This window comes from Mauremys mutica, chromosome 12 (assembly GCF_020497125.1).
Source record: "Mauremys mutica isolate MM-2020 ecotype Southern chromosome 12, ASM2049712v1, whole genome shotgun sequence".
Classification (NCBI taxonomy): domain Eukaryota; kingdom Metazoa; phylum Chordata; order Testudines; family Geoemydidae; genus Mauremys; species Mauremys mutica.
This window is the reverse complement of record NC_059083.1, coordinates 74,253,242-74,271,912: the sequence shown is the minus strand read 5'-3', so window position 1 is coordinate 74,271,912 and position 18,671 is coordinate 74,253,242. Positions and strand designations below refer to the sequence as shown.

Genomic DNA, 18,671 nt, shown 5'->3' with positions numbered 1-18,671 from the left:
ACAAACTGGGGTGGAGGGGGAACCCCTAAATACAAAACTAACTATTTAAAGATTGAAGATACAAAAATCACTAGAGGAATTGCTTGCCAAAGCCAGAAAGACCTTTAGGTCCAACGACTATCACTGGCGGTAAGAAGGAACTGAGGAGATGGTGGGTTGGCAGGGACCTATATGTGGCACCATAAAGGCACGACTCAAGGGGGCGCCCAGGCCGACCTGACAGGTACCGCTAAGGGAAAAACCTTCCAATGACTGTGCACGCGGCACGCACACACCTACTTGGAATCGACACGAGCAAGCACTCGAAGAAATGGAGAATTTCAACACAAGTTTAGTTTGTGTAGTGACCTTAATTTTATTGTAGATTTGTATTAAGAGCCTTAGTCATAGACCAGGACCCCACTGTGCTTGGAGCTGTACAAACAAAAAGGATTCCTGCCCCAAGAAGCTTACAATTTAAGTACAAGCCTAGAGACAATAGATGATACAGAGGAATACAAGTGAACAATAAAACAATATTGATCAGCGTGACCAGCAGTGATCTCAGCAGCTTAACTCTTAAGCATTTTGTAAACTAATGGGACAATGGTCCATACCTTCCCATCGAGTATAGTTTCCCATGTTGCCCTTTTCTTGCTAATTGGACACTCTTCCATTTCCTGCATTGCTACTTCATATTCCCCATCCAGAAGCTGCAAGCGCCTGTACACACAAAGTAGCGTTTTATTCACTGTCTGCTGAAATATATTTGACATTTTAAACACAAGTGAATATATTTCAATGAAACTTGCACATACAAATCTTTCAAGGTAGTTCATTTGCATGAAACTAATGCAACTCCCCCACAGAAGTGTATTTGACAACACAGCCTGCATCTCAGCTAAAACAAAAACTATGATGAAAATGGGACACCTAACAAAAAAATGACAAAAAAATCCTAGAGAACACAACCACATGTGATATGAGAAAATAAGCGTTAAATACAAAATCAATGCAATGATGAGAATCTTCCTGTAAATGAAAAACCTATTGACCAAATGTCATCAAAAAATGCCCAAATTATCCATGTTCTAATATTAGACGTTCCAGTCAGGACATCAGATCATGACTCCCAAGACTGAAGAATTTGTCCCACTCACTACCACTGCCATTTTCAGAAGCCATCTTTCAAAGACACTGTTGATTTAATGACTGAAGTTCTCAAAAAACTCCACAAAACACCTTTGTCTCCACTGGAATAGACAATTCAAGCACAATACTGTGCTTTTTCACTTCTGTCCAGACACTGACAATGTAAGTAAGGACAATGCCAAAGCATAATCTGTATAAGCATTTCATCTCAAACACGATTATTCTAAAGTCAGCCATGCAAGCTCTGCTGCTATCTAAGATTTCCACAGAAAAATTTTATTAAGTTCATTGCTGTCACTCATGTTGAACAGCATGGAGGAGCAACAGAGAAGTGACTAGGAAGTAAAATTTGAAGTCATATACTAGAAAATATTTAATGGCAGCACAAGTTTCTATGACACTTCTGAAGGTATACACAAACACCAACTAAAGGCTTGTCAACATGGGATGTTACTGCACGGCAAGCCAGAAAATGAATCTACAGTAAACTAGCTTGCTGCATAGTAAAGTCCCACACTCTGCTCTGACTTACTATACTTTACAAGTAGTAGCCAAACCACAATAATGCCCCATGTAGACAAGCCCTACGTATTCTGTAATGTCAAAATACAATCCCATGTACTCACTTCCTACCAAGATATTATATTTTGCTTTTCAGAGCACTATTATTTTACTAGCCACATTCCAATCCCTATCAACAGCTCAAAGTTGCAAATGCATAATCCATGTCTGAAAGAAACAAACTTAACTATTTAGCAAGCAATTTTTTAAGTGCTACTTGAGTTTATCCAAACCATTTTATCAGTATTCAATAAAAGAATCATGCCTTGCCGGAAAACAGTATTGCCTGTATTTTTAGATGTCTCAACATGTGATACTGTAATAGTTGCTTATTGACTTGGAATAGCCTTCCCTTTAGATATGAAACATGTTTACCATAATGGTAAATCCAAAATCTCAGTCTAAAGTTAGAAACAGAGCAAGTAAACCGTCAGAGACTTGTTTGTTTTGCTTCTTGACGGCATTTGGTAAACTGCGAAATGATCCATCAATACTCCATTCGGAAAATGGAAAAGAGGTTTAGAAGAAAAAAGAAAACATGCACAGAAAGAGAAAACATAGGTGACTAGCAGGGAATGTAAATGAGATCTCAACTGGAGGACTGAATCTTAAATATTTGCCTTTTCTGGATACTCTGCCCCAAACAGTGATTAAAACACTTGCCTCAGATGATTAATATAAATGATTAATTTGTATTTTTATGGAAAATTTAAAAGGAAGTTTAAGTTGCTATAACTGGCAACTCTGACAATGAAGAAAAGTTGATTTTAATGGAACAGAAAGCATTTTTGAAGTCGCAAAGATGTTTTCTTTCATCATTTGAATCAGCTGAAACTGAAAAAGGATGTTTACCAAGCTGAATTTTGAACTTTATGGTAAATAAAAACAAAGGAAAATAACTAACCATTTGTAACTTAGAAAAATAAGCAGAAAGTAAAGAGGTACTAAATATGAAATACATTCATAATTTGGAATACTGTGCTATCAGAAAATACAGGGAACAGTCTAAGTTCAAGTTCATACTCTACTTCCTATGGTCACGTGATATGAACTTGAATTTTGTTGATTTTGCAATAAGGATGACATTTAAGATTAAACTAACTACTTTTCAGATATTTTTTATCTGTGATAGAGTTAAATGCACTGCTATGCATTTTAAACAAAATATCATACATAACATGATACAGTTAATTTATATTTTTTGAAAGAGGAGAACGTATGGAAATTATTAGCTAATTGTTAGTCCTAACCACTAACCTAAACTAAGGGTGACCTTTGCTTACAGTGTAAGTGAGTTGAGTATTGATTTGGACTCAAGGTACAAGCTACACACTGGTAATGATATATTCAATATTCATAGGTTAATTAATTATATTTATTATCAGATATTCCATAGACAAGACAGGGAGGCAATCTTGAACATGAAGTTCCTTCATCAGTATCTTATGAACAATGTATTTGCCAACAAGTGAAAAAGGACACTTTTTGCTTCTAGTGCATAGGGATTGGCTACAATACAAGAGACAACCAATGCAAGACAAACTCAGATTTTCAAAATAGGGATGCAATTAATAGAATTCCAACAGCTCTTCAATCTGAGTGCAGGCAATTATTACTTAGGCATTCAAAACTGTCATGCAACGTACACAAGTAAAAGATAAAATCAGCAGACTTCACAAATCCACTGAAACTACTTCAAACAGTAATGGTGAACTCCAACTCAATCTTTTGTTACAATCACCAAAACCTTGATAGTGCTTTAGAGCAAAGTCCTCCCCAACCCAGCTAGGACTAGCAGCTGAGCCTGGTGCAGGGTAGGAGCCAGCGGCCAGGTCTTCCCCAGCCCCACCTCCCTACCCCACAGTGATTTTATCTCTCTGCTGGCTAACCTGGGCACCCGAAACATACTGCTGGGGGAGGTTGCATGACCGCTCTTGTGGCTTCCCTTTGCTTCCCCATCAGAAAGTCATTTTTCTGTGGGGAAGCAAAGAAATCTGCAGGGGACAAATTCTGCGCATGTTCATCTGGATCATATGGCTGATTTGGCTTGGTTCTACTCTGAATAACTCCGACCCAATGCTCCACAAAATAAAACTGTCATATCCCAAGGTTTCAGAGACTGATCTAGATGACCTGCAGAATGACCATTTGATCCAACTGCAATAAAGGGAATTCTATATTAATAAGCCATACTTCCATCTAATCACAGCACACAGATTGTTTCTCATCCCAGACTCCAATATTTTAAGACTATACACAAGCAGATCTCATCCTTTGCTATCACTGGCATTTATTGCATGACTTTCCCCAAAACAAACACAGAATACTGGCATATTCACTTAACCAAAGTAACGGTAACAGGTATCTTCTGAAGCATTTGGATTGCTTTAGGTTGTAAATAAGTGCAAACTGCCTTTTTTAAAAAAAACTAAGTATACTAACTAGTGTCACGTTATCTTAATAAAAACAAAAACATTTAATAAGCGTTTCATGATAACCTAATAAAGCAAATCAATAAGAATACAACCCAGTTTTCTTTAAACAAACCTGCATAATCAATGGGAACTGATATTTACAATGAGGCAGCACACACGCTTGTTGTTACTCAGATAAATAATATGCTTTTGATAGGAGAAATATGCAATTACTGTGGTGTTTCTGAAGTAATCGATAACTAATCTATCCTTGAGATGATCGTGGAATAGTATATGTGGCTGCATCATCAGGGTAAAGAGAAAGTTCTATCTCAACAAATAAAATATTAGCTACTGTACTTAAGAGTTATTTTCCCAATTATGCAGTCACTGGTCCATAAGACAACAGAAGTTATACCTGCCTCCAACAACTGATGAGGGACACAGATTTTATGTTGATTATCCACAGGATCATCTTAAAACTTGTTTTAGCAGGCAATATGTTTTTCTGCATTGGTTATAAAACAATGTTAGATTTGAAGTGTCCTCTGTGAAATCTGCAAACTAGTTTTTCAAGGAGTTTACACTTTCACAGCAAAGCCCAAGCTGACACCACTTGTTTCAGCCATCCACTGATCTACACATTGAAAATGTAGAATACAAAAATTGAGAAAAATGAAATTCAAAAGTAGATTTTCATTTAACAACAAAGTGCATGAGAAACAAAAGTAAACCATTTGATTTTCATAATATTACCTGTTTTTATCAAATACTGTCATTTGTGCCACAAAAGTCTTTTCTCCATCTTCACGATTCGAAGAATTACGTTTTCTTCTAGCAGGAAGCTCCTCATTGACATCTGCATTTCACAAATATTGCATACAATTGTTAAAAATGCAGGCAATTCCAGCAAATTGGGAAGTCAGTGTGAATAAAGACCCAACTATATATTTTAAGTTATAACATTTGTGTGATTTTTAACTAGTAACAGAGGCAAGGATTAATGTAATGTAATGTGATCAGATCAATTTTTTTTTTGGAACTTTATCATTAATTGAATACTAGTAACATTTTAGGATACCCCATTCTTATAGTGTTAATCACATGTTTTAACTTGGTGTTAGATAAACTGGCTTACAGAATTAAAGCCTTGTTCTCCCTCCCTTTTCATTCTGTATTTTAACAATTAAAAGCAAAAATAAATAAATCAATGATAAATAAAAAAATACTTTTCTCTAAACTACCATTAAAGCTTTGCTGTCTGTGGAATACTATAATTCTCTGAAAAAATTAAGGTATTAGATTTAGTCGGTTTTATTTTAAAACAAGTTTGCTCTGTTAATGAAAGCCACAGCAGTATCTGTGGAATCCGTTTAGTTCAGTCACTAGTAACCTTCCAGCAGTGTTTTGGCAGGACGATTAATCAACAGCAGGAATGAAGAGATTCCAGAGTTCTGTTTTATATCAACTCTATGCCAGAGCTAGCCTTTACTATTTTATGCACATTACAACATACATCTTGATAAAAGTTAGCTATTACATATGTATACTATGCCAAAAGCCATTATATAGGAGTATTCTAGTACTGTCTTGAAGCAGACATCTTTACAAACTAATGAAAGCCAATTAAGTCACCCATATTTGATTCTGGATCCTACTGAGCATGACTAATCAACCTGAAGTTCTGAAAGACAATATACATACATATAAGCTAAACCTGACAAATGCAAGTTCGAAAACTGAACTTACCTATGTTTTCATTAGTCTCACCATTGATCATTCCATTAAATTCTCTTCTTCCTGGACGAGTTACTCTGAATAATAATGAGTAAGACTTCACCATATGGCTGTTGCTGGGTTCAAACTCATTGCTGGAAACAGCGAGTGATGGGAAGTTGCCTGGCTTTATTTGGTTGATGTCTGGGTTCAAAGGCACCTGCTTTTTACCTGTAGGAACTTGCCTTATTGGACAACTGACATCCTGCAAGCATAAAAGAAAGTTTTTAAGGTTTGGGGGTTTTGTTAAATGGAAATTCTTCACTATCTTGAAAATAGTTAAATTTTACTATATCTGCTCTACCATCATTTTGGAAATAATGGTGCTTCCTAAAACAATGCATCCTCTTGGTGTGACTAGATTCAAATTTCAAGGAACTACCAATCTGAAACAGCAATCTCAGGTTTTGCATGCATAAACAGATATTTGAAAGTGTAGTTAAAAATGGCATTGTATAAAGAGCAGCCATCTTTTTGGAAAAGTGATTAATTTGTTACACTATCATGCAGCATTCAATAACACTGTAATGTAGTTCTTAGTCCCAATTTAATTCCATTTACTTAACAAAAGATTACATATTTTCATTATATATATATATTGTAAGGGCTCTCCTGTCTTGTCCTTCCAATATTACAAAGTGCTCTTAATGAAATGTTTGGGAGATAAAGAACTACTCAACTTGGGTTTGCCATATGCAGTATCTCCCAAACAAAACATGAAGCACTTTGCCATATTGGATGTACAAGGCAGGAAACCTTTAGAATGATTAAACTCACAACAAAATTTATATTTAAAATAATCAACAGTAGCTCCAATCATTCTACTTATCCACCCCTAAGTAGTAACAAACACTGTTGAATTACAGGACAGATCTTAAAAACAGGTCTGAATGTCTGGCTTCTAAGAACATTCAGTCAAAGTACTTTCCCTAATTTTAAACCTAAATGGAAACAGATTTACAACTTGGCTTCCACATTTCCATAGTCATGAGGGATTTAAGAGTATATAAGGAAATGTCTGGCTAACATTAGTCTGGTTTGATCCTGGAGATCAATTATCTGGATGGCTAATTTCAAGAAGTGAAATTTGCTGGTAGCCGGGATGTAGCATTAAGTATAATTAAAGTAGCAAGCTAACTCAGAGAGGCTTCTGCAAATTACTGTAGAGTACACTAAATTTGTGAAACAAATATTTCAGAAAAACAATGTAAAAAATGAACACAGAATGGAGCAAGGAAAGGAAGAGAAGAGGTTTCACATGATTGGGGAATACAAAAGATTTTAAGCTCCTTAGGACAGCAGTTATCCTATAATTTTGTACAATGCCTAGTTTATTCTGCCTCTGGACATCACCACAATGTAAACAAAACACATGGAGATAAATTAGAAATATGGATTTAGATTGGTGACGGGACAAAAAATTGAAAATGTCTTTTACATAAAAGATGATTGAAAAACACAGCAAATTAGGTGAGATGTACAAGGAGACTAAATTATATGAAATAAAGCTGAACACGACTTTGAAATTTGAGAACCTCCACTAGTGTCATTATACTCTAAAGTAGGTTTCATCTAGGAGAAAAAAAGCTTGAAAAGTTTTAGCCCACTTACTAGTCAGGGCAGATACAAATGCATGTGGCGTAGTTAAAATGAATACGAGTGCTGGTGTGGCCACCAGCAAAGTCAAAGGCAGTGGCTTGTGAGAAGTCCAGCTTCTGAGGTGGTAAGAAAGGGTGCTAAGATTTAGACCAGAGTCCTGTCCCTGGACTCAATTTGGGACACCATCTTTTATACTGGGCTTCAGCTGTTACATATCTGGAAATCTGAAGCTTTAGAACACCTCTAACAAATTGAAAGGAGGTCTCCACTAGTGTACTCTTTTTCAGCCTAACTGATGCTACAAAAGAAAAAACTGCATTTCTCCACTCTTCACCCAGTTCCCCCCCCCTTTTTTTTTTGGCGGTGGGGGAGGGGGAACGGACCACGGACCTCATCCCCTGTAAATCATTTCAGTGCCTACCTGATATTGTTCATAGATATATGCAAACTCAGAAAGACATGCTACATTTGGTAAGTTATCATAACAATACAAGTGACTAATAATGTTTTAAATGCAAACTAGATTTTTTTTTAATTGATGCAGTCTTAGCCCACCCATATTCATGAGGAAAAGTTTACCACTTAGTCAGATTTTTCAAGATCTGCAAGAAATCATCCTGAGAATTACAACTTTAGTCAAATGAATAAAAATTGGGCCTCCTAAAATATAAATATACCCCAAAATATCTTGGCAGGCAAAAATGGAAAGTGAGAAGTTAATTTCCTTCCAAACACACGTCTAGATTAAGGACAGCATCCATAAGTTAAGTAGCTTTTCCTACAAGATTATTTTCAACAGTGCTCAGTACTGGTCAACTCTGCTCTTGGAGAAATCTGTGGTAAAACTCCCAGTGACTTCAGTCAGAGCAGAATAAAGCCAATGTTAAGTGCTTCTGAAAATTCCATCCATAATCAACAGAAAGTAATTTAGACAGGTACTGTTCTCTAGCAGTAATGTAAGTTTAAGATCAATTTAATCTCTTAACTGAAGCATTATGCTGTCATTAACTAACATTACCAACCTGGAGACTAAAGAGAGGTTTAGGAATCAATTAAGCTTTGCACTTTAACATTTGTTAAATGTTTCTCCAGTCATGTTACCTTTCTTTTCTTGTGGCAAACTTTCACAAGCAGTACTTCCAGGGTTACAGAATTTTGTTCATTCTCTGAGTTTTGTGATGGCTTATCTAAACAGAAAAATATTTTAAGTCTTGAAAAAATAACTATTCAGTGCCATAAGTTTACTGGAGTTTTTTTTTTTTTAATCACTGCCATTTTCATAAACAAAGACTTACTGCAAAGTTCTAAAGTCACACACACACTGAAATTTCAGTGCTCCCCATCTTGAGAAAGAACCTTACTTTGTAATTACTCCATTATTAGCAGATTGAAAATGTAAGAGTTGATCTGTAATGTTTGAAAGTTTAACAGAACAGGCCAAACTCATTTCCATTGGTCTTTTTTAGCTCTTGGTTATTAGTAAAGTACAAATCTAGTTTCAACTCTCCTTTTAAATAAAGGAAACAGCCAGTAAAAAAAACTGAATAATTTACCTATAACTGGAGTTATCCAAATAGGTCTCCCTCACAGATCCACATGCCAAAATACAGTTTACATCATAAACGTGTACCCAATACTGCTATAACTAAAAACTGTAATTGAGGGTACTATACAGGTTCATAGTACAGCCCAGAGGCAGAGTAGAACATTCACCAATCACAATCTTCTAAAGCAATAGGAAAGAAAGGGTGAATGTGGATTTGTTAAGAAAAGCCAGAAAACTCCAGTTTCAGGTGAATGACATTAATTTCCCATAAAAAATTCTTATTTACTCCTCCCAAATCTACAATTTACTTTGCATCATTGCCAAGGACCCAAATGCCATCAGTTAGAAATCTCAACCCTCAACCCCAAGAAGCGTGTCAGAGACCGAGAGAACTGAAAAAAAAATGCAGTTTAAAATAAATAATTTTACAATCCCTGTGCTACAGATTTTCCAATTGATGTAATCTTCAAGGTGTTTACTACCTGTAGTATGATCAGCAATGCCAATAAAAATCTGTGTTAAAACACATTTACAGTATAAATAAAGGCCTCATCATGTGAACATAAGATATTCTCTAACAAGAAAGCATTAATTTAGAATGTGTGTTTTGCATAAGAAAACAATTTCAAATTTTACTTTGTACATGATCTAAAGATGAACTTTCTGGAAGACAAGTTCAGTCTCTGGCAATATAGACTGACCAGTCCAGCACTGAACAGATCTCTTCAGATCTAACGCTGTTCTCTTAAAACTGAAATTTAGAACCATGACAAAGTAAAATACAACTATTTCAGACAATTTGAGTGTAGTGGGAACTAGTCTATTTTACTGATCTGCTGGTTATTAAGTAAATTAACCTCTGCATTATATCAAATCCTTATTAAATTAACTGGAAATATTCCTGAAGTCCAATTCTTTTCTTCCTTACTCATCTGAATAATTTTTTCTGCAAATGTATTTCAGAGCACTATTCATGGTTCTAGGTGCTTGTGTAAATACGAATATAAACTAAAAGATTTAAAAAAATCCCAAACCCAGTAATTTATTTACCCACGCTAACTCCAGCCAAAATAAAAACTGCCCACAATACCCACTATATAAAAAAGTACATATATCTCACACCATGGCTTCATGAAAAGCAGTGAAATAGATGGTCTTACAATGTGCTTTCTGCATTTTGCATCACTGAACTGGACAACCATATTCTTCACTAACTTAGTTTCTAAAGAGTTAAGATGCATCCCCAGAGAACATCACAATAGTATGACGACAACAAAGGCAGATAACTGTAGAAAGGTCTACATCCAAAAAAAGGTTTTGCTCTTGACCAGCACAGATTTAACAGGCAGTCTTGGTCAAAGCTGCTACCTTGAACTATCAGTGACAACTTAGATGTGCTAACACTTAAAATTGCAGCGGTATATCCAGTTTGTTACTCAGTTTCACTATCAAAGGACTTTCATAATCTGCCCATTTCTTCTAGTTGCCATCCCCACCCTATTACCTCAGGATACACCCAGTCTTATCTGTGTTAAGCTTAAACCAACTAGCCCTCATCCAAAGCCAAAATCTCAGACACCAAGTAAAATGTTCAATCACACCTATCAGAACAGATGAGAGAGCAAAGAGTTGTGAGCATACTAGAGACCATGCCCTGTGTCTCCTAACTAACCTTCCTACTGGCATTATATTCACACTGAACAAGCATGATCTGTTTTTAATTTAGTAACAACCTTGGTAGCACATCTGAAAATTTTAATTACTTACAGGGATATTAGCAACCTTAAGAACTGTAATGGATTTACTTGCTTTTTAGTTTTAAGAGACTCTTTCACTGTTAATTTGAAAATTAATCCTGTTCAGACAAGTATGCAAAATGTTCACAGAAAAACATTCCTATCAAAGAATACCTACCAGCACATATACCAAAAAAACCACATAGCGTGTTTAATTTGCAAAATAAAAAATAGTTAGCATTATTCTGAGAGCTTCTGGAATCATTTTTACTATCACACCAAAAAAGCATGTCAATGGCTAGTCTGTCATAAAACTTTCTATATTTAGTATTCACTACTGCTCACGAGAGATGTTCTTTAGGATGAACATGCAATCACATTGTTCTCACTATGCATAGTCCTCTACTGAAATAGCAGCACCACTGTATGAGGATTTAATAGTTAAACAGTGCAGTCACATTACCAACAGTCATAGAATGACTTACAGCAAATATGCTAACAGCTTGAAAAATCTGCTCAAACCTACTAACACAGGGAGTCTAAGCCAGGGTCTGTCAGCAAGGCCCCCAGAGAGCACCCATGCATCCCCATTCTATACATCAACTATTTTAAGATGTGTATAGTGTGCTTTCCATTAGGTGTTGTCCATAGGCCATACCTGGGAAGAATGGATCATTAGGTGTCTGAAGCTAGACTACAGCACTATGCATTCCTTCCCCCCACCCGCATCCTCTGCCAGGCCCTGGGGAGCAAACAATGATTTCTTTTGCTTCTGCTCTCACCACAGGGTACGGGGGTCCTTGATCTCCTTGTTGCTTCCATGATAAAGTATTAGAGTAGAGGCAACAAGCTGAAAAATTCCTCAGGGAATAAACAGAAGATGAGTATTCCCAAATGGAATCAGGGCAGCAGTGGAACCAGCACTCTTCTTTGTTCTTTTTGTGGATTTGAAGAAAATATCCACTCAGAAGTATTCCTAGATCAAGGGAGCAACACGCACTCACCAAAACAAAATTCCTATTTATCACTGACAAAATAGTTTTTCAAATCCAGATGCTACTAACCATAATTTAAGCGTATTTTGGAACAATTTCCAGACCAAGTATACAAAATGTTCAGAGAGCATAAATGTTTGCAGACACCATTACCCATACTAAAAATATAGATCTTTAAGTGAGCTGAACATTTTTTGAATAATATAAAAAAGGTCATTAATAGAATACATGTTCATTTAAAAGTTGGAAATAAATGTTTTAAAATAAAATATTTTGAAGTCATCTTCTTTTACTTATCTGCATGGAACTGAGTTCGGGTATGTAAGAGTTAATAAATTAATATCTAAAGCACCGTAAAGAACACAGCTTCCTGTTCTAACTGAAGAAGAAACAGAACCACGACTCTGGTCTTGTAGTTCAAGAATTCTCTTAACTTTTTGTGAAGTTAAGGCTGCACATATTATACATACAGATATTTACAATTGTAAATCATTAGCAAAATAAAAGATTATTTCAGTTCATCTTTAAAGATCTAGGTATAGCATTTTCAGTCTCATTTCTGGACTATATTTTATATCAATGAAAATATTCTTCCAACTTTGTGGAACCTCAAAATATTAATTTAGCATTTCTTGGGTTTTTTTGTTCCACTTCAAATTCCCAAGAAAACCTGAAGAATTCCATATGGATGCTTGCTTAAAGAGAACAACTCAACTCTGCTTTTATCTATTAATAACTGTTTAAAAGCACGACAAAGACTTTAAGCTTTTAATAGAATCTGCATGTACTGAGTGAAAGTCTGCAACATTTTATTGCTTAGTATTAATGTCACAAAGCACTTATCTAAAGTACACATGAGAAGGTACACATTTTTCTATTGTAAAAAGTAAAAATATATAAGTATTGTGCTAGTGGGATAGTTGAGCTCAAAGCAATTAAAAATACTGTACCAACATCTGCGATTTTAATATATGGCAAATCTATTCAGCTCAAGTGTATCCCCAATACTGAACTTAAGAGGTTTATTATACATTATAATCTAGTATAATGAATTTTAACAGACATACCATTTTTATGGAAGAAACCAGTAAATGTGAGTTGCAGATGGGCAGACAAGCTAAACAGGAAAAAAAAGTTGTTAGAATAAATAGGTATTTTTGCCTCAAAAAAATCACAGATTATTCAGTACATTATTCTTCAGAATCAATCTATAACCAGAATCAGATCTATAATCAATAAGTGAATAAACTGTCTCCCATTCACTTAGTAACTTCCAGAGCTTCAGCATATTTAATATAGGAGCTGGATGCAAATTTTAAGACAAACTTCTTTGCATACAGAAAGGTACCCCTGCGTGGATCAGCATTTTCAGAAGGCAGAGGGTTTGACCACTACCTTAATGAATACTCAGTGCCTGAAGACAAGGGTTTGAGGGTGTATTTTGTAATATATTACACACAAAATCTATGCTAAAAGAACATTCTGATTGAAATGTCAGGCACTCAAAAGTTAAGAAGTGATAGAATTAGAGTTGCCTGTGCGTATGCACTATGATACAGTCTTATATTACATAGTCACATACTATATTTTCCCCACAGGGCCCCAGTATTAGTGCACAGGATGAACCTGCTCTGGGGATGAATCAGGGCTGTGTAAAAAGAGAGGCTGCTATCTGTAAAATCCCTACTTCATCTGCTCAAGTTAGAAGACATGTGGTGTATAAGGCAGGGGACTGCAGGAACAGAAAGGACTGTCTCATGGTTATGGCAGTTGAAAGCTGCCATCCCAACCTCCCTGTCACTCTTCCGTCACCTTGCCTCCAAGTCCCAGCACTGCTCCCCCAAACAGTCTCAGCCTCCCATTCCCTCCTCCCCCAAACCTCCCCAGACTCCTTGTCATAATTTACTCCATTCTTTCTTCCCAGTCTGGCTTTTGTCCCTGCTGCATTCCAATCACACTGCTTCCCCTCCTCCAGCCTGGGTTCCAGCAAGGTGGTTAATTGAGTGACATGACAGGCTCCCTGCTCACAGTTCCACTGGCCAGCTCCAGCCCGCAACAGCCATTACAGAGAAAGTCTGGCTCTCTCACCTGTAGCCCTGGGCTAAGCATACTCAGTCACTGTGGCAATGGCATGTGCAGTCTGGTGAGCACAAGGAGCTGTGAGAGGCTTAAGCATGCACAGTGAGAATAGGATCTTCTGAGATTTAGCTGCTAAAATCCAAGAAGTCTCTACTAAGCATATGTGAACTACAGTTTTTCAAAGGCTTACTATAACTATTTTCATGGGATAGCAAAAGGCACAATTCTGAAGTCAGGTAAAATTATTAGCAACTGAAAATTGGATCTCATGACAACTGATGGTCAACCTTAATAGGTGGGACTAGCAGCCGCACCTTTAATACACATACACCCTCCCACACATGCAGTTAATGGTTTGATTACTGTGTATTTTATATTACTGTATATAAAATACACAGATCATCCTACTTTTCGTATTATACTACTTTAAGATTTGGATACGGTGGATTTACTAAACTCAGAATGAGGTAATTTAATATATTTGGAGAAGGTTGAAAAATGAATATGAAATTATTCTAGAAATAGCTCTCTCTCTATGACCAGGGGTTAAAAATCTGAATATGCTTAAGTCCTCTACATACAGAATCTATAATATTTGATGAAATATTGTCATACTGGATAGTGCCCCATATAAGTCACAACAGCATTCAAATCATTTAATTTGGGGCAGTTGGGAATCCTAAATAACTTCACTCAATTTCCCCCCCCCCAATATGGCCTGTGAGGCTCCAGAACCATTTATGAACCCAGCAGGATAAATAAAATTGATTTGTTTTTTTTTAAAAAAAAATCAGATTTAAATTGAATTTTTAATTTACCTTTTCCCCAAAACTATTTAAAGTTAAATTTGAAATTATGACAATCTATGTTAAGGTCTAAACATACTATAATATTAAGCAATACATACTTGCTGCCAAACTTTTAATGAAAATCAAACCACTGAACTGGTGGAAGTCATTGGTTAAGCAACTAGAATCAGAGTTTGCTGAAGTGCTAAACCAGCTTTTGACAGCAACAGCCTCTTCTGCAGTTGCAGAGAGAATATATTTTTCATTTCAGTTTATTCAGCTAGTTCAGTTCTGTGACTATGTCACTCAAATTAAAAACTGACAGGAAGCTGAAAAAGCAAGAAAGCTTGTTTTCCCTCTTTCAATGTATGAATAAACTTAGGTGTTAAAGGATGACCTCTATTTGTCCTAAAATACTGAAGGACATGGTGACCAGAAATATTCAGTTCAATTCACTAACTACAGATAATACTTGCTTAGTTTTAAATGCAGAATATATTTTGATAATTTTTTTTATTTTTATGCACCTGGTATACTTAAAAGTAGTTTTAATAAAAAAAGCTAGTTTTGTGCATTTTAAAATTCTAATTTCCATCCAAGTATAGCTTGACAAATCACAAGTTAAAAAAAAAATCTAGTAAATAAGAAACTTATCATTCAGCATTTTCTAATATAAAAAACAAAAATCAAGTATTTAATAGATGTTATTTAAGAAATTGAGAGAGAGAGAGACTGACTTCCAGGTTAGCAAGAAATACCACCATATTTAGTGTAAAGGCTAAATTTAATTGTAAATCAACATGTTTTAACCCTTATCTCTTTAGAAAAATATTTTAAAAATAAAATTGAAAAAAAAATTAAAAATAGGTTTAAATCAAGATTTCCTGCTTGATTTAAATGGCTTTGAGCTAAAAAAATCAAATCAACCCTAGAACACAGACTTTTCTTGAGGTGCTTTGTCAGTGCATGACAAGTATTTCCTGAAATTCTCAAACTATTGATGTTTTAATAAGTACCCCAATTGCTTTAGTATTTACAAGACAATGCTTGCACTTACTTGTATATTACATCAGAGTGAAAGAATGTTATAGTGCCAGACTGCATCATCAGGAGGATGAGGACTTGATTTTATATTTTTAAAAGTTAAAGTTTAGTAGAGGGAGCAAAGCAAAACATTTTGGTGTTAGGCCAAACAGAAATGTATTTTAAACTTGGATATTTTGCTTCAGTAAGGTCACAGAACAATCCTTGGAAACCAGAGATCCAACTAGCTTATTTCAAGTAAGCAATACTTTTACAATACACAATTGTAACCAAAACCAATTTAACTGGATTAGTGAATAAACTAACAGTGTTTAGTTATTGATTTACAGAATTCCCAAAATAAGCTGATTTCAATGTAGCACGTGTGCTTCATAACCAATTTTCAGCTAATATTTTACAAAACTTTGCAAAGCATACTTTCCCTCAGAGGCCTATAAAGAAGAGTGCAAAAGCACATTTGAATGATTCTCAGTTTGTGAAAAAGCTTCTCTAATGTTCTGGTTCGTCACACATGTTACAATCTTTCCATTGTCTGGCTCCGTTCCATAATTTATAGAAAGCATAAAATTTCATAAATTAAACACAACCTATAGAAATGTTTTAGCTGATTATCAATAGTTTTTGCACTGAAGAAGAATATAAAACCAGCATGAAGAACTAAATGTGACCTGTTCATCAGGATACACCATACCCCATAGCAAAATAATTACTGTGGACATTCATAAACAGAGTTAATGAAATTCCACCATATTCCTTCCTAAAATACTAAGGTAGCTCAATGTCTTATTTAGGATAGGGAAGAAATTCTAATTTTCATTCACTGGAATTGCACCTAAAACCTCAGAAGTACAATGTATACTTTAGTGTCTTCCCATCACAGTTTCTACCAACCGCTTATATGTTATTCATTTGCTCTATTAATTAATAGAGATTTAATATTTTGGATTGACAGAGTATGGTGAAGTTTTCTGTACTTATGATATCCATCAAATAAAACCGTTAAGCCTCTACTACAAATCTTGTTCATTAGAGTACAGTGCACCAAATGCTTAATAGTAGCAAAATGGTCACAATGTCACCAATCTCAGAATACTGCTGGAACCAAAAAGTATAATCACCAGCAAAATCTTTAGGGGGTCTGCAATTGAAACTATTAAGTGCAATTGTAATTACTGAGACATCAGATACTTAATGAAAGGAGCAGTGTTTATTACATATGTTAGATGTCTGCAATATTAACAGATGAAAGGGAATCCAACCCTTCCAATCAGGTATGGAAAGTAAACATAGGAAACTAAATTAAAATACAAGTCTGCATGAATTACTGATTTGGTGATTTTTATTTTCAGTTCACCTATACAAGTCAAATTCAAGTGAAGTATATATTGTGCACATTCCAAAATGCTGACAGTTAATGGGACAGATATCAACTTACTTTCAAGAAAGTGTGATTTCTTTTATCAGCTACTGTCACAAAACACTAATTGAGCGATGAGATATTTTTAAATTGTTTACTTTTTGCATTTGAGAGTTCTCTGCAAGCAGTCAGTTTCACTCTCCCTCTCAAGTCTGAGTCTTTCAGTACAGCAGAAAGCAGCTTTATAAAAACAGGAGTATAGCTATAAAATTACAGTAAGTTGCTCAGGATAGGTATAGGATGTGCAACTATTTTTAGCTATTTAAGAGCCACTTTCATTTTCTTAAAGTTTCCAATGTTTTATACCTGAGCTGTTTAAAGTTGATTTGCACTGTAATTTGTTATAAAGTCAGTCCAGATACACTTCTTTGGAAATCAATTAAGCTATTAATTGGATATAGAAAACCAAAATAAAATTATGTTTCAGAGACCTTTGGCCCACTGTTAGCCATTATGTCAATAACTGTTTGTGGTTTATGGAGACAACATACTAGTTACCTGAATATCTGTTTTTCTACAACCATCACAATGTCAAAATAAGCAGAAGTGTGTCACTCCAAGTTTTAGATTTGCTATGTTGAACTTTGAAATTTTCCAATTATGATGTCAGACCTTGCCAAGTAAGAGTTGACATCTCAAATACTTATATTGGAGCAGGAAGATGCATACCTTACTCTATTTTAAATGTCTGCTGTACAAGATCAAAATGGAAACAAAATAAAGCTAATACTCTAAAGCAGTGGCGGGCAACCTGTGGCCCAGGATGGTAATCCACTGGCAGGCTGCAAGACAGTTTGTTTAAACTGACCATCAGCAGGCACGTCCGCCCACAGCTCCCAGCGGCTACGGTTCACCATTCCCGGCCAATAGGAGCTGCAGGAAGCAGCGTGGGATGCAGAGACATGCTGGCTGCCACTTCCCGCAGCTCCCATCGGCTAGGAACAGCAAACTGCGGACACTGGGAGCTGTAGGCAGCTCTGCCTGAGGATGGTGAATGTAAACAAACTGTCTTGCAGCCTGCCAGTGGATTACCATCCTGGCCACAGGTTGCCCACCACCTGCTCTAAAGGATCCAATTGCTTTAAAAAAAAAATTAGATTCAAACCTTTAAACTCTTTAGAAACTTTTAGTTCCACCTACATGAATCTACACAAGTATGCTTTTCATAACGCCACATTTTAAACTCACCTGTTTGCTTACTTCCACAATGCAAAACTTACTAAATTTAGCTATGCATTCATTAAACCCACCATTTCATTGCTTAATACCATAACTTTTTTTTTCCAAATGCACAGCAACAATTCCCACTGAGCAAGTCAAATATGATGTTCAGTTTAAGATCAGCCTTTTCTTCTCTGCATAAAATTTTTTTAAAATGCTTCTTTAAAGAAAAGCCCGCCCCCCTCCCCCCCCCCCCAGTTCAAGCACTGCTGAGGGAAGCATATAAAAATTTTTAAAATGGACCTATGTGGGCTCAGATCAAACACAGAAAGCCTCAGACCAAAGGAGGTTTTCTCCCCCACCCCTACCCCCCTAGAAGATGAGAATAGAGGGTTATGGTGGAAATCTTGCAATCTTTAATGAA

At 35.8% G+C, this 18,671-nt stretch overlaps 1 protein-coding gene across 2 annotated transcripts in view; it reads right to left on the bottom strand.

The window, feature by feature from the left end:
- Nucleotides 1-18,671, bottom strand: part of SUZ12 (SUZ12 polycomb repressive complex 2 subunit) — a 55,557-nt gene that overhangs the window by 21,623 nt on the left and 15,263 nt on the right. For both annotated transcript variants that reach the window (XM_044981915.1, XM_044981914.1), the window contains exons 5-9: nt 12,826-12,875; nt 8,583-8,668; nt 5,856-6,087; nt 4,863-4,965; nt 597-702 (exon numbers count right to left, since the gene is read on the bottom strand). In XM_044981915.1, coding sequence (XP_044837850.1) covers nt 597-702; nt 4,863-4,965; nt 5,856-6,087; nt 8,583-8,668; nt 12,826-12,875 — 577 coding nt within the window. The remainder of the gene's footprint in view (nt 1-596; nt 703-4,862; nt 4,966-5,855; nt 6,088-8,582; nt 8,669-12,825; nt 12,876-18,671) is intronic.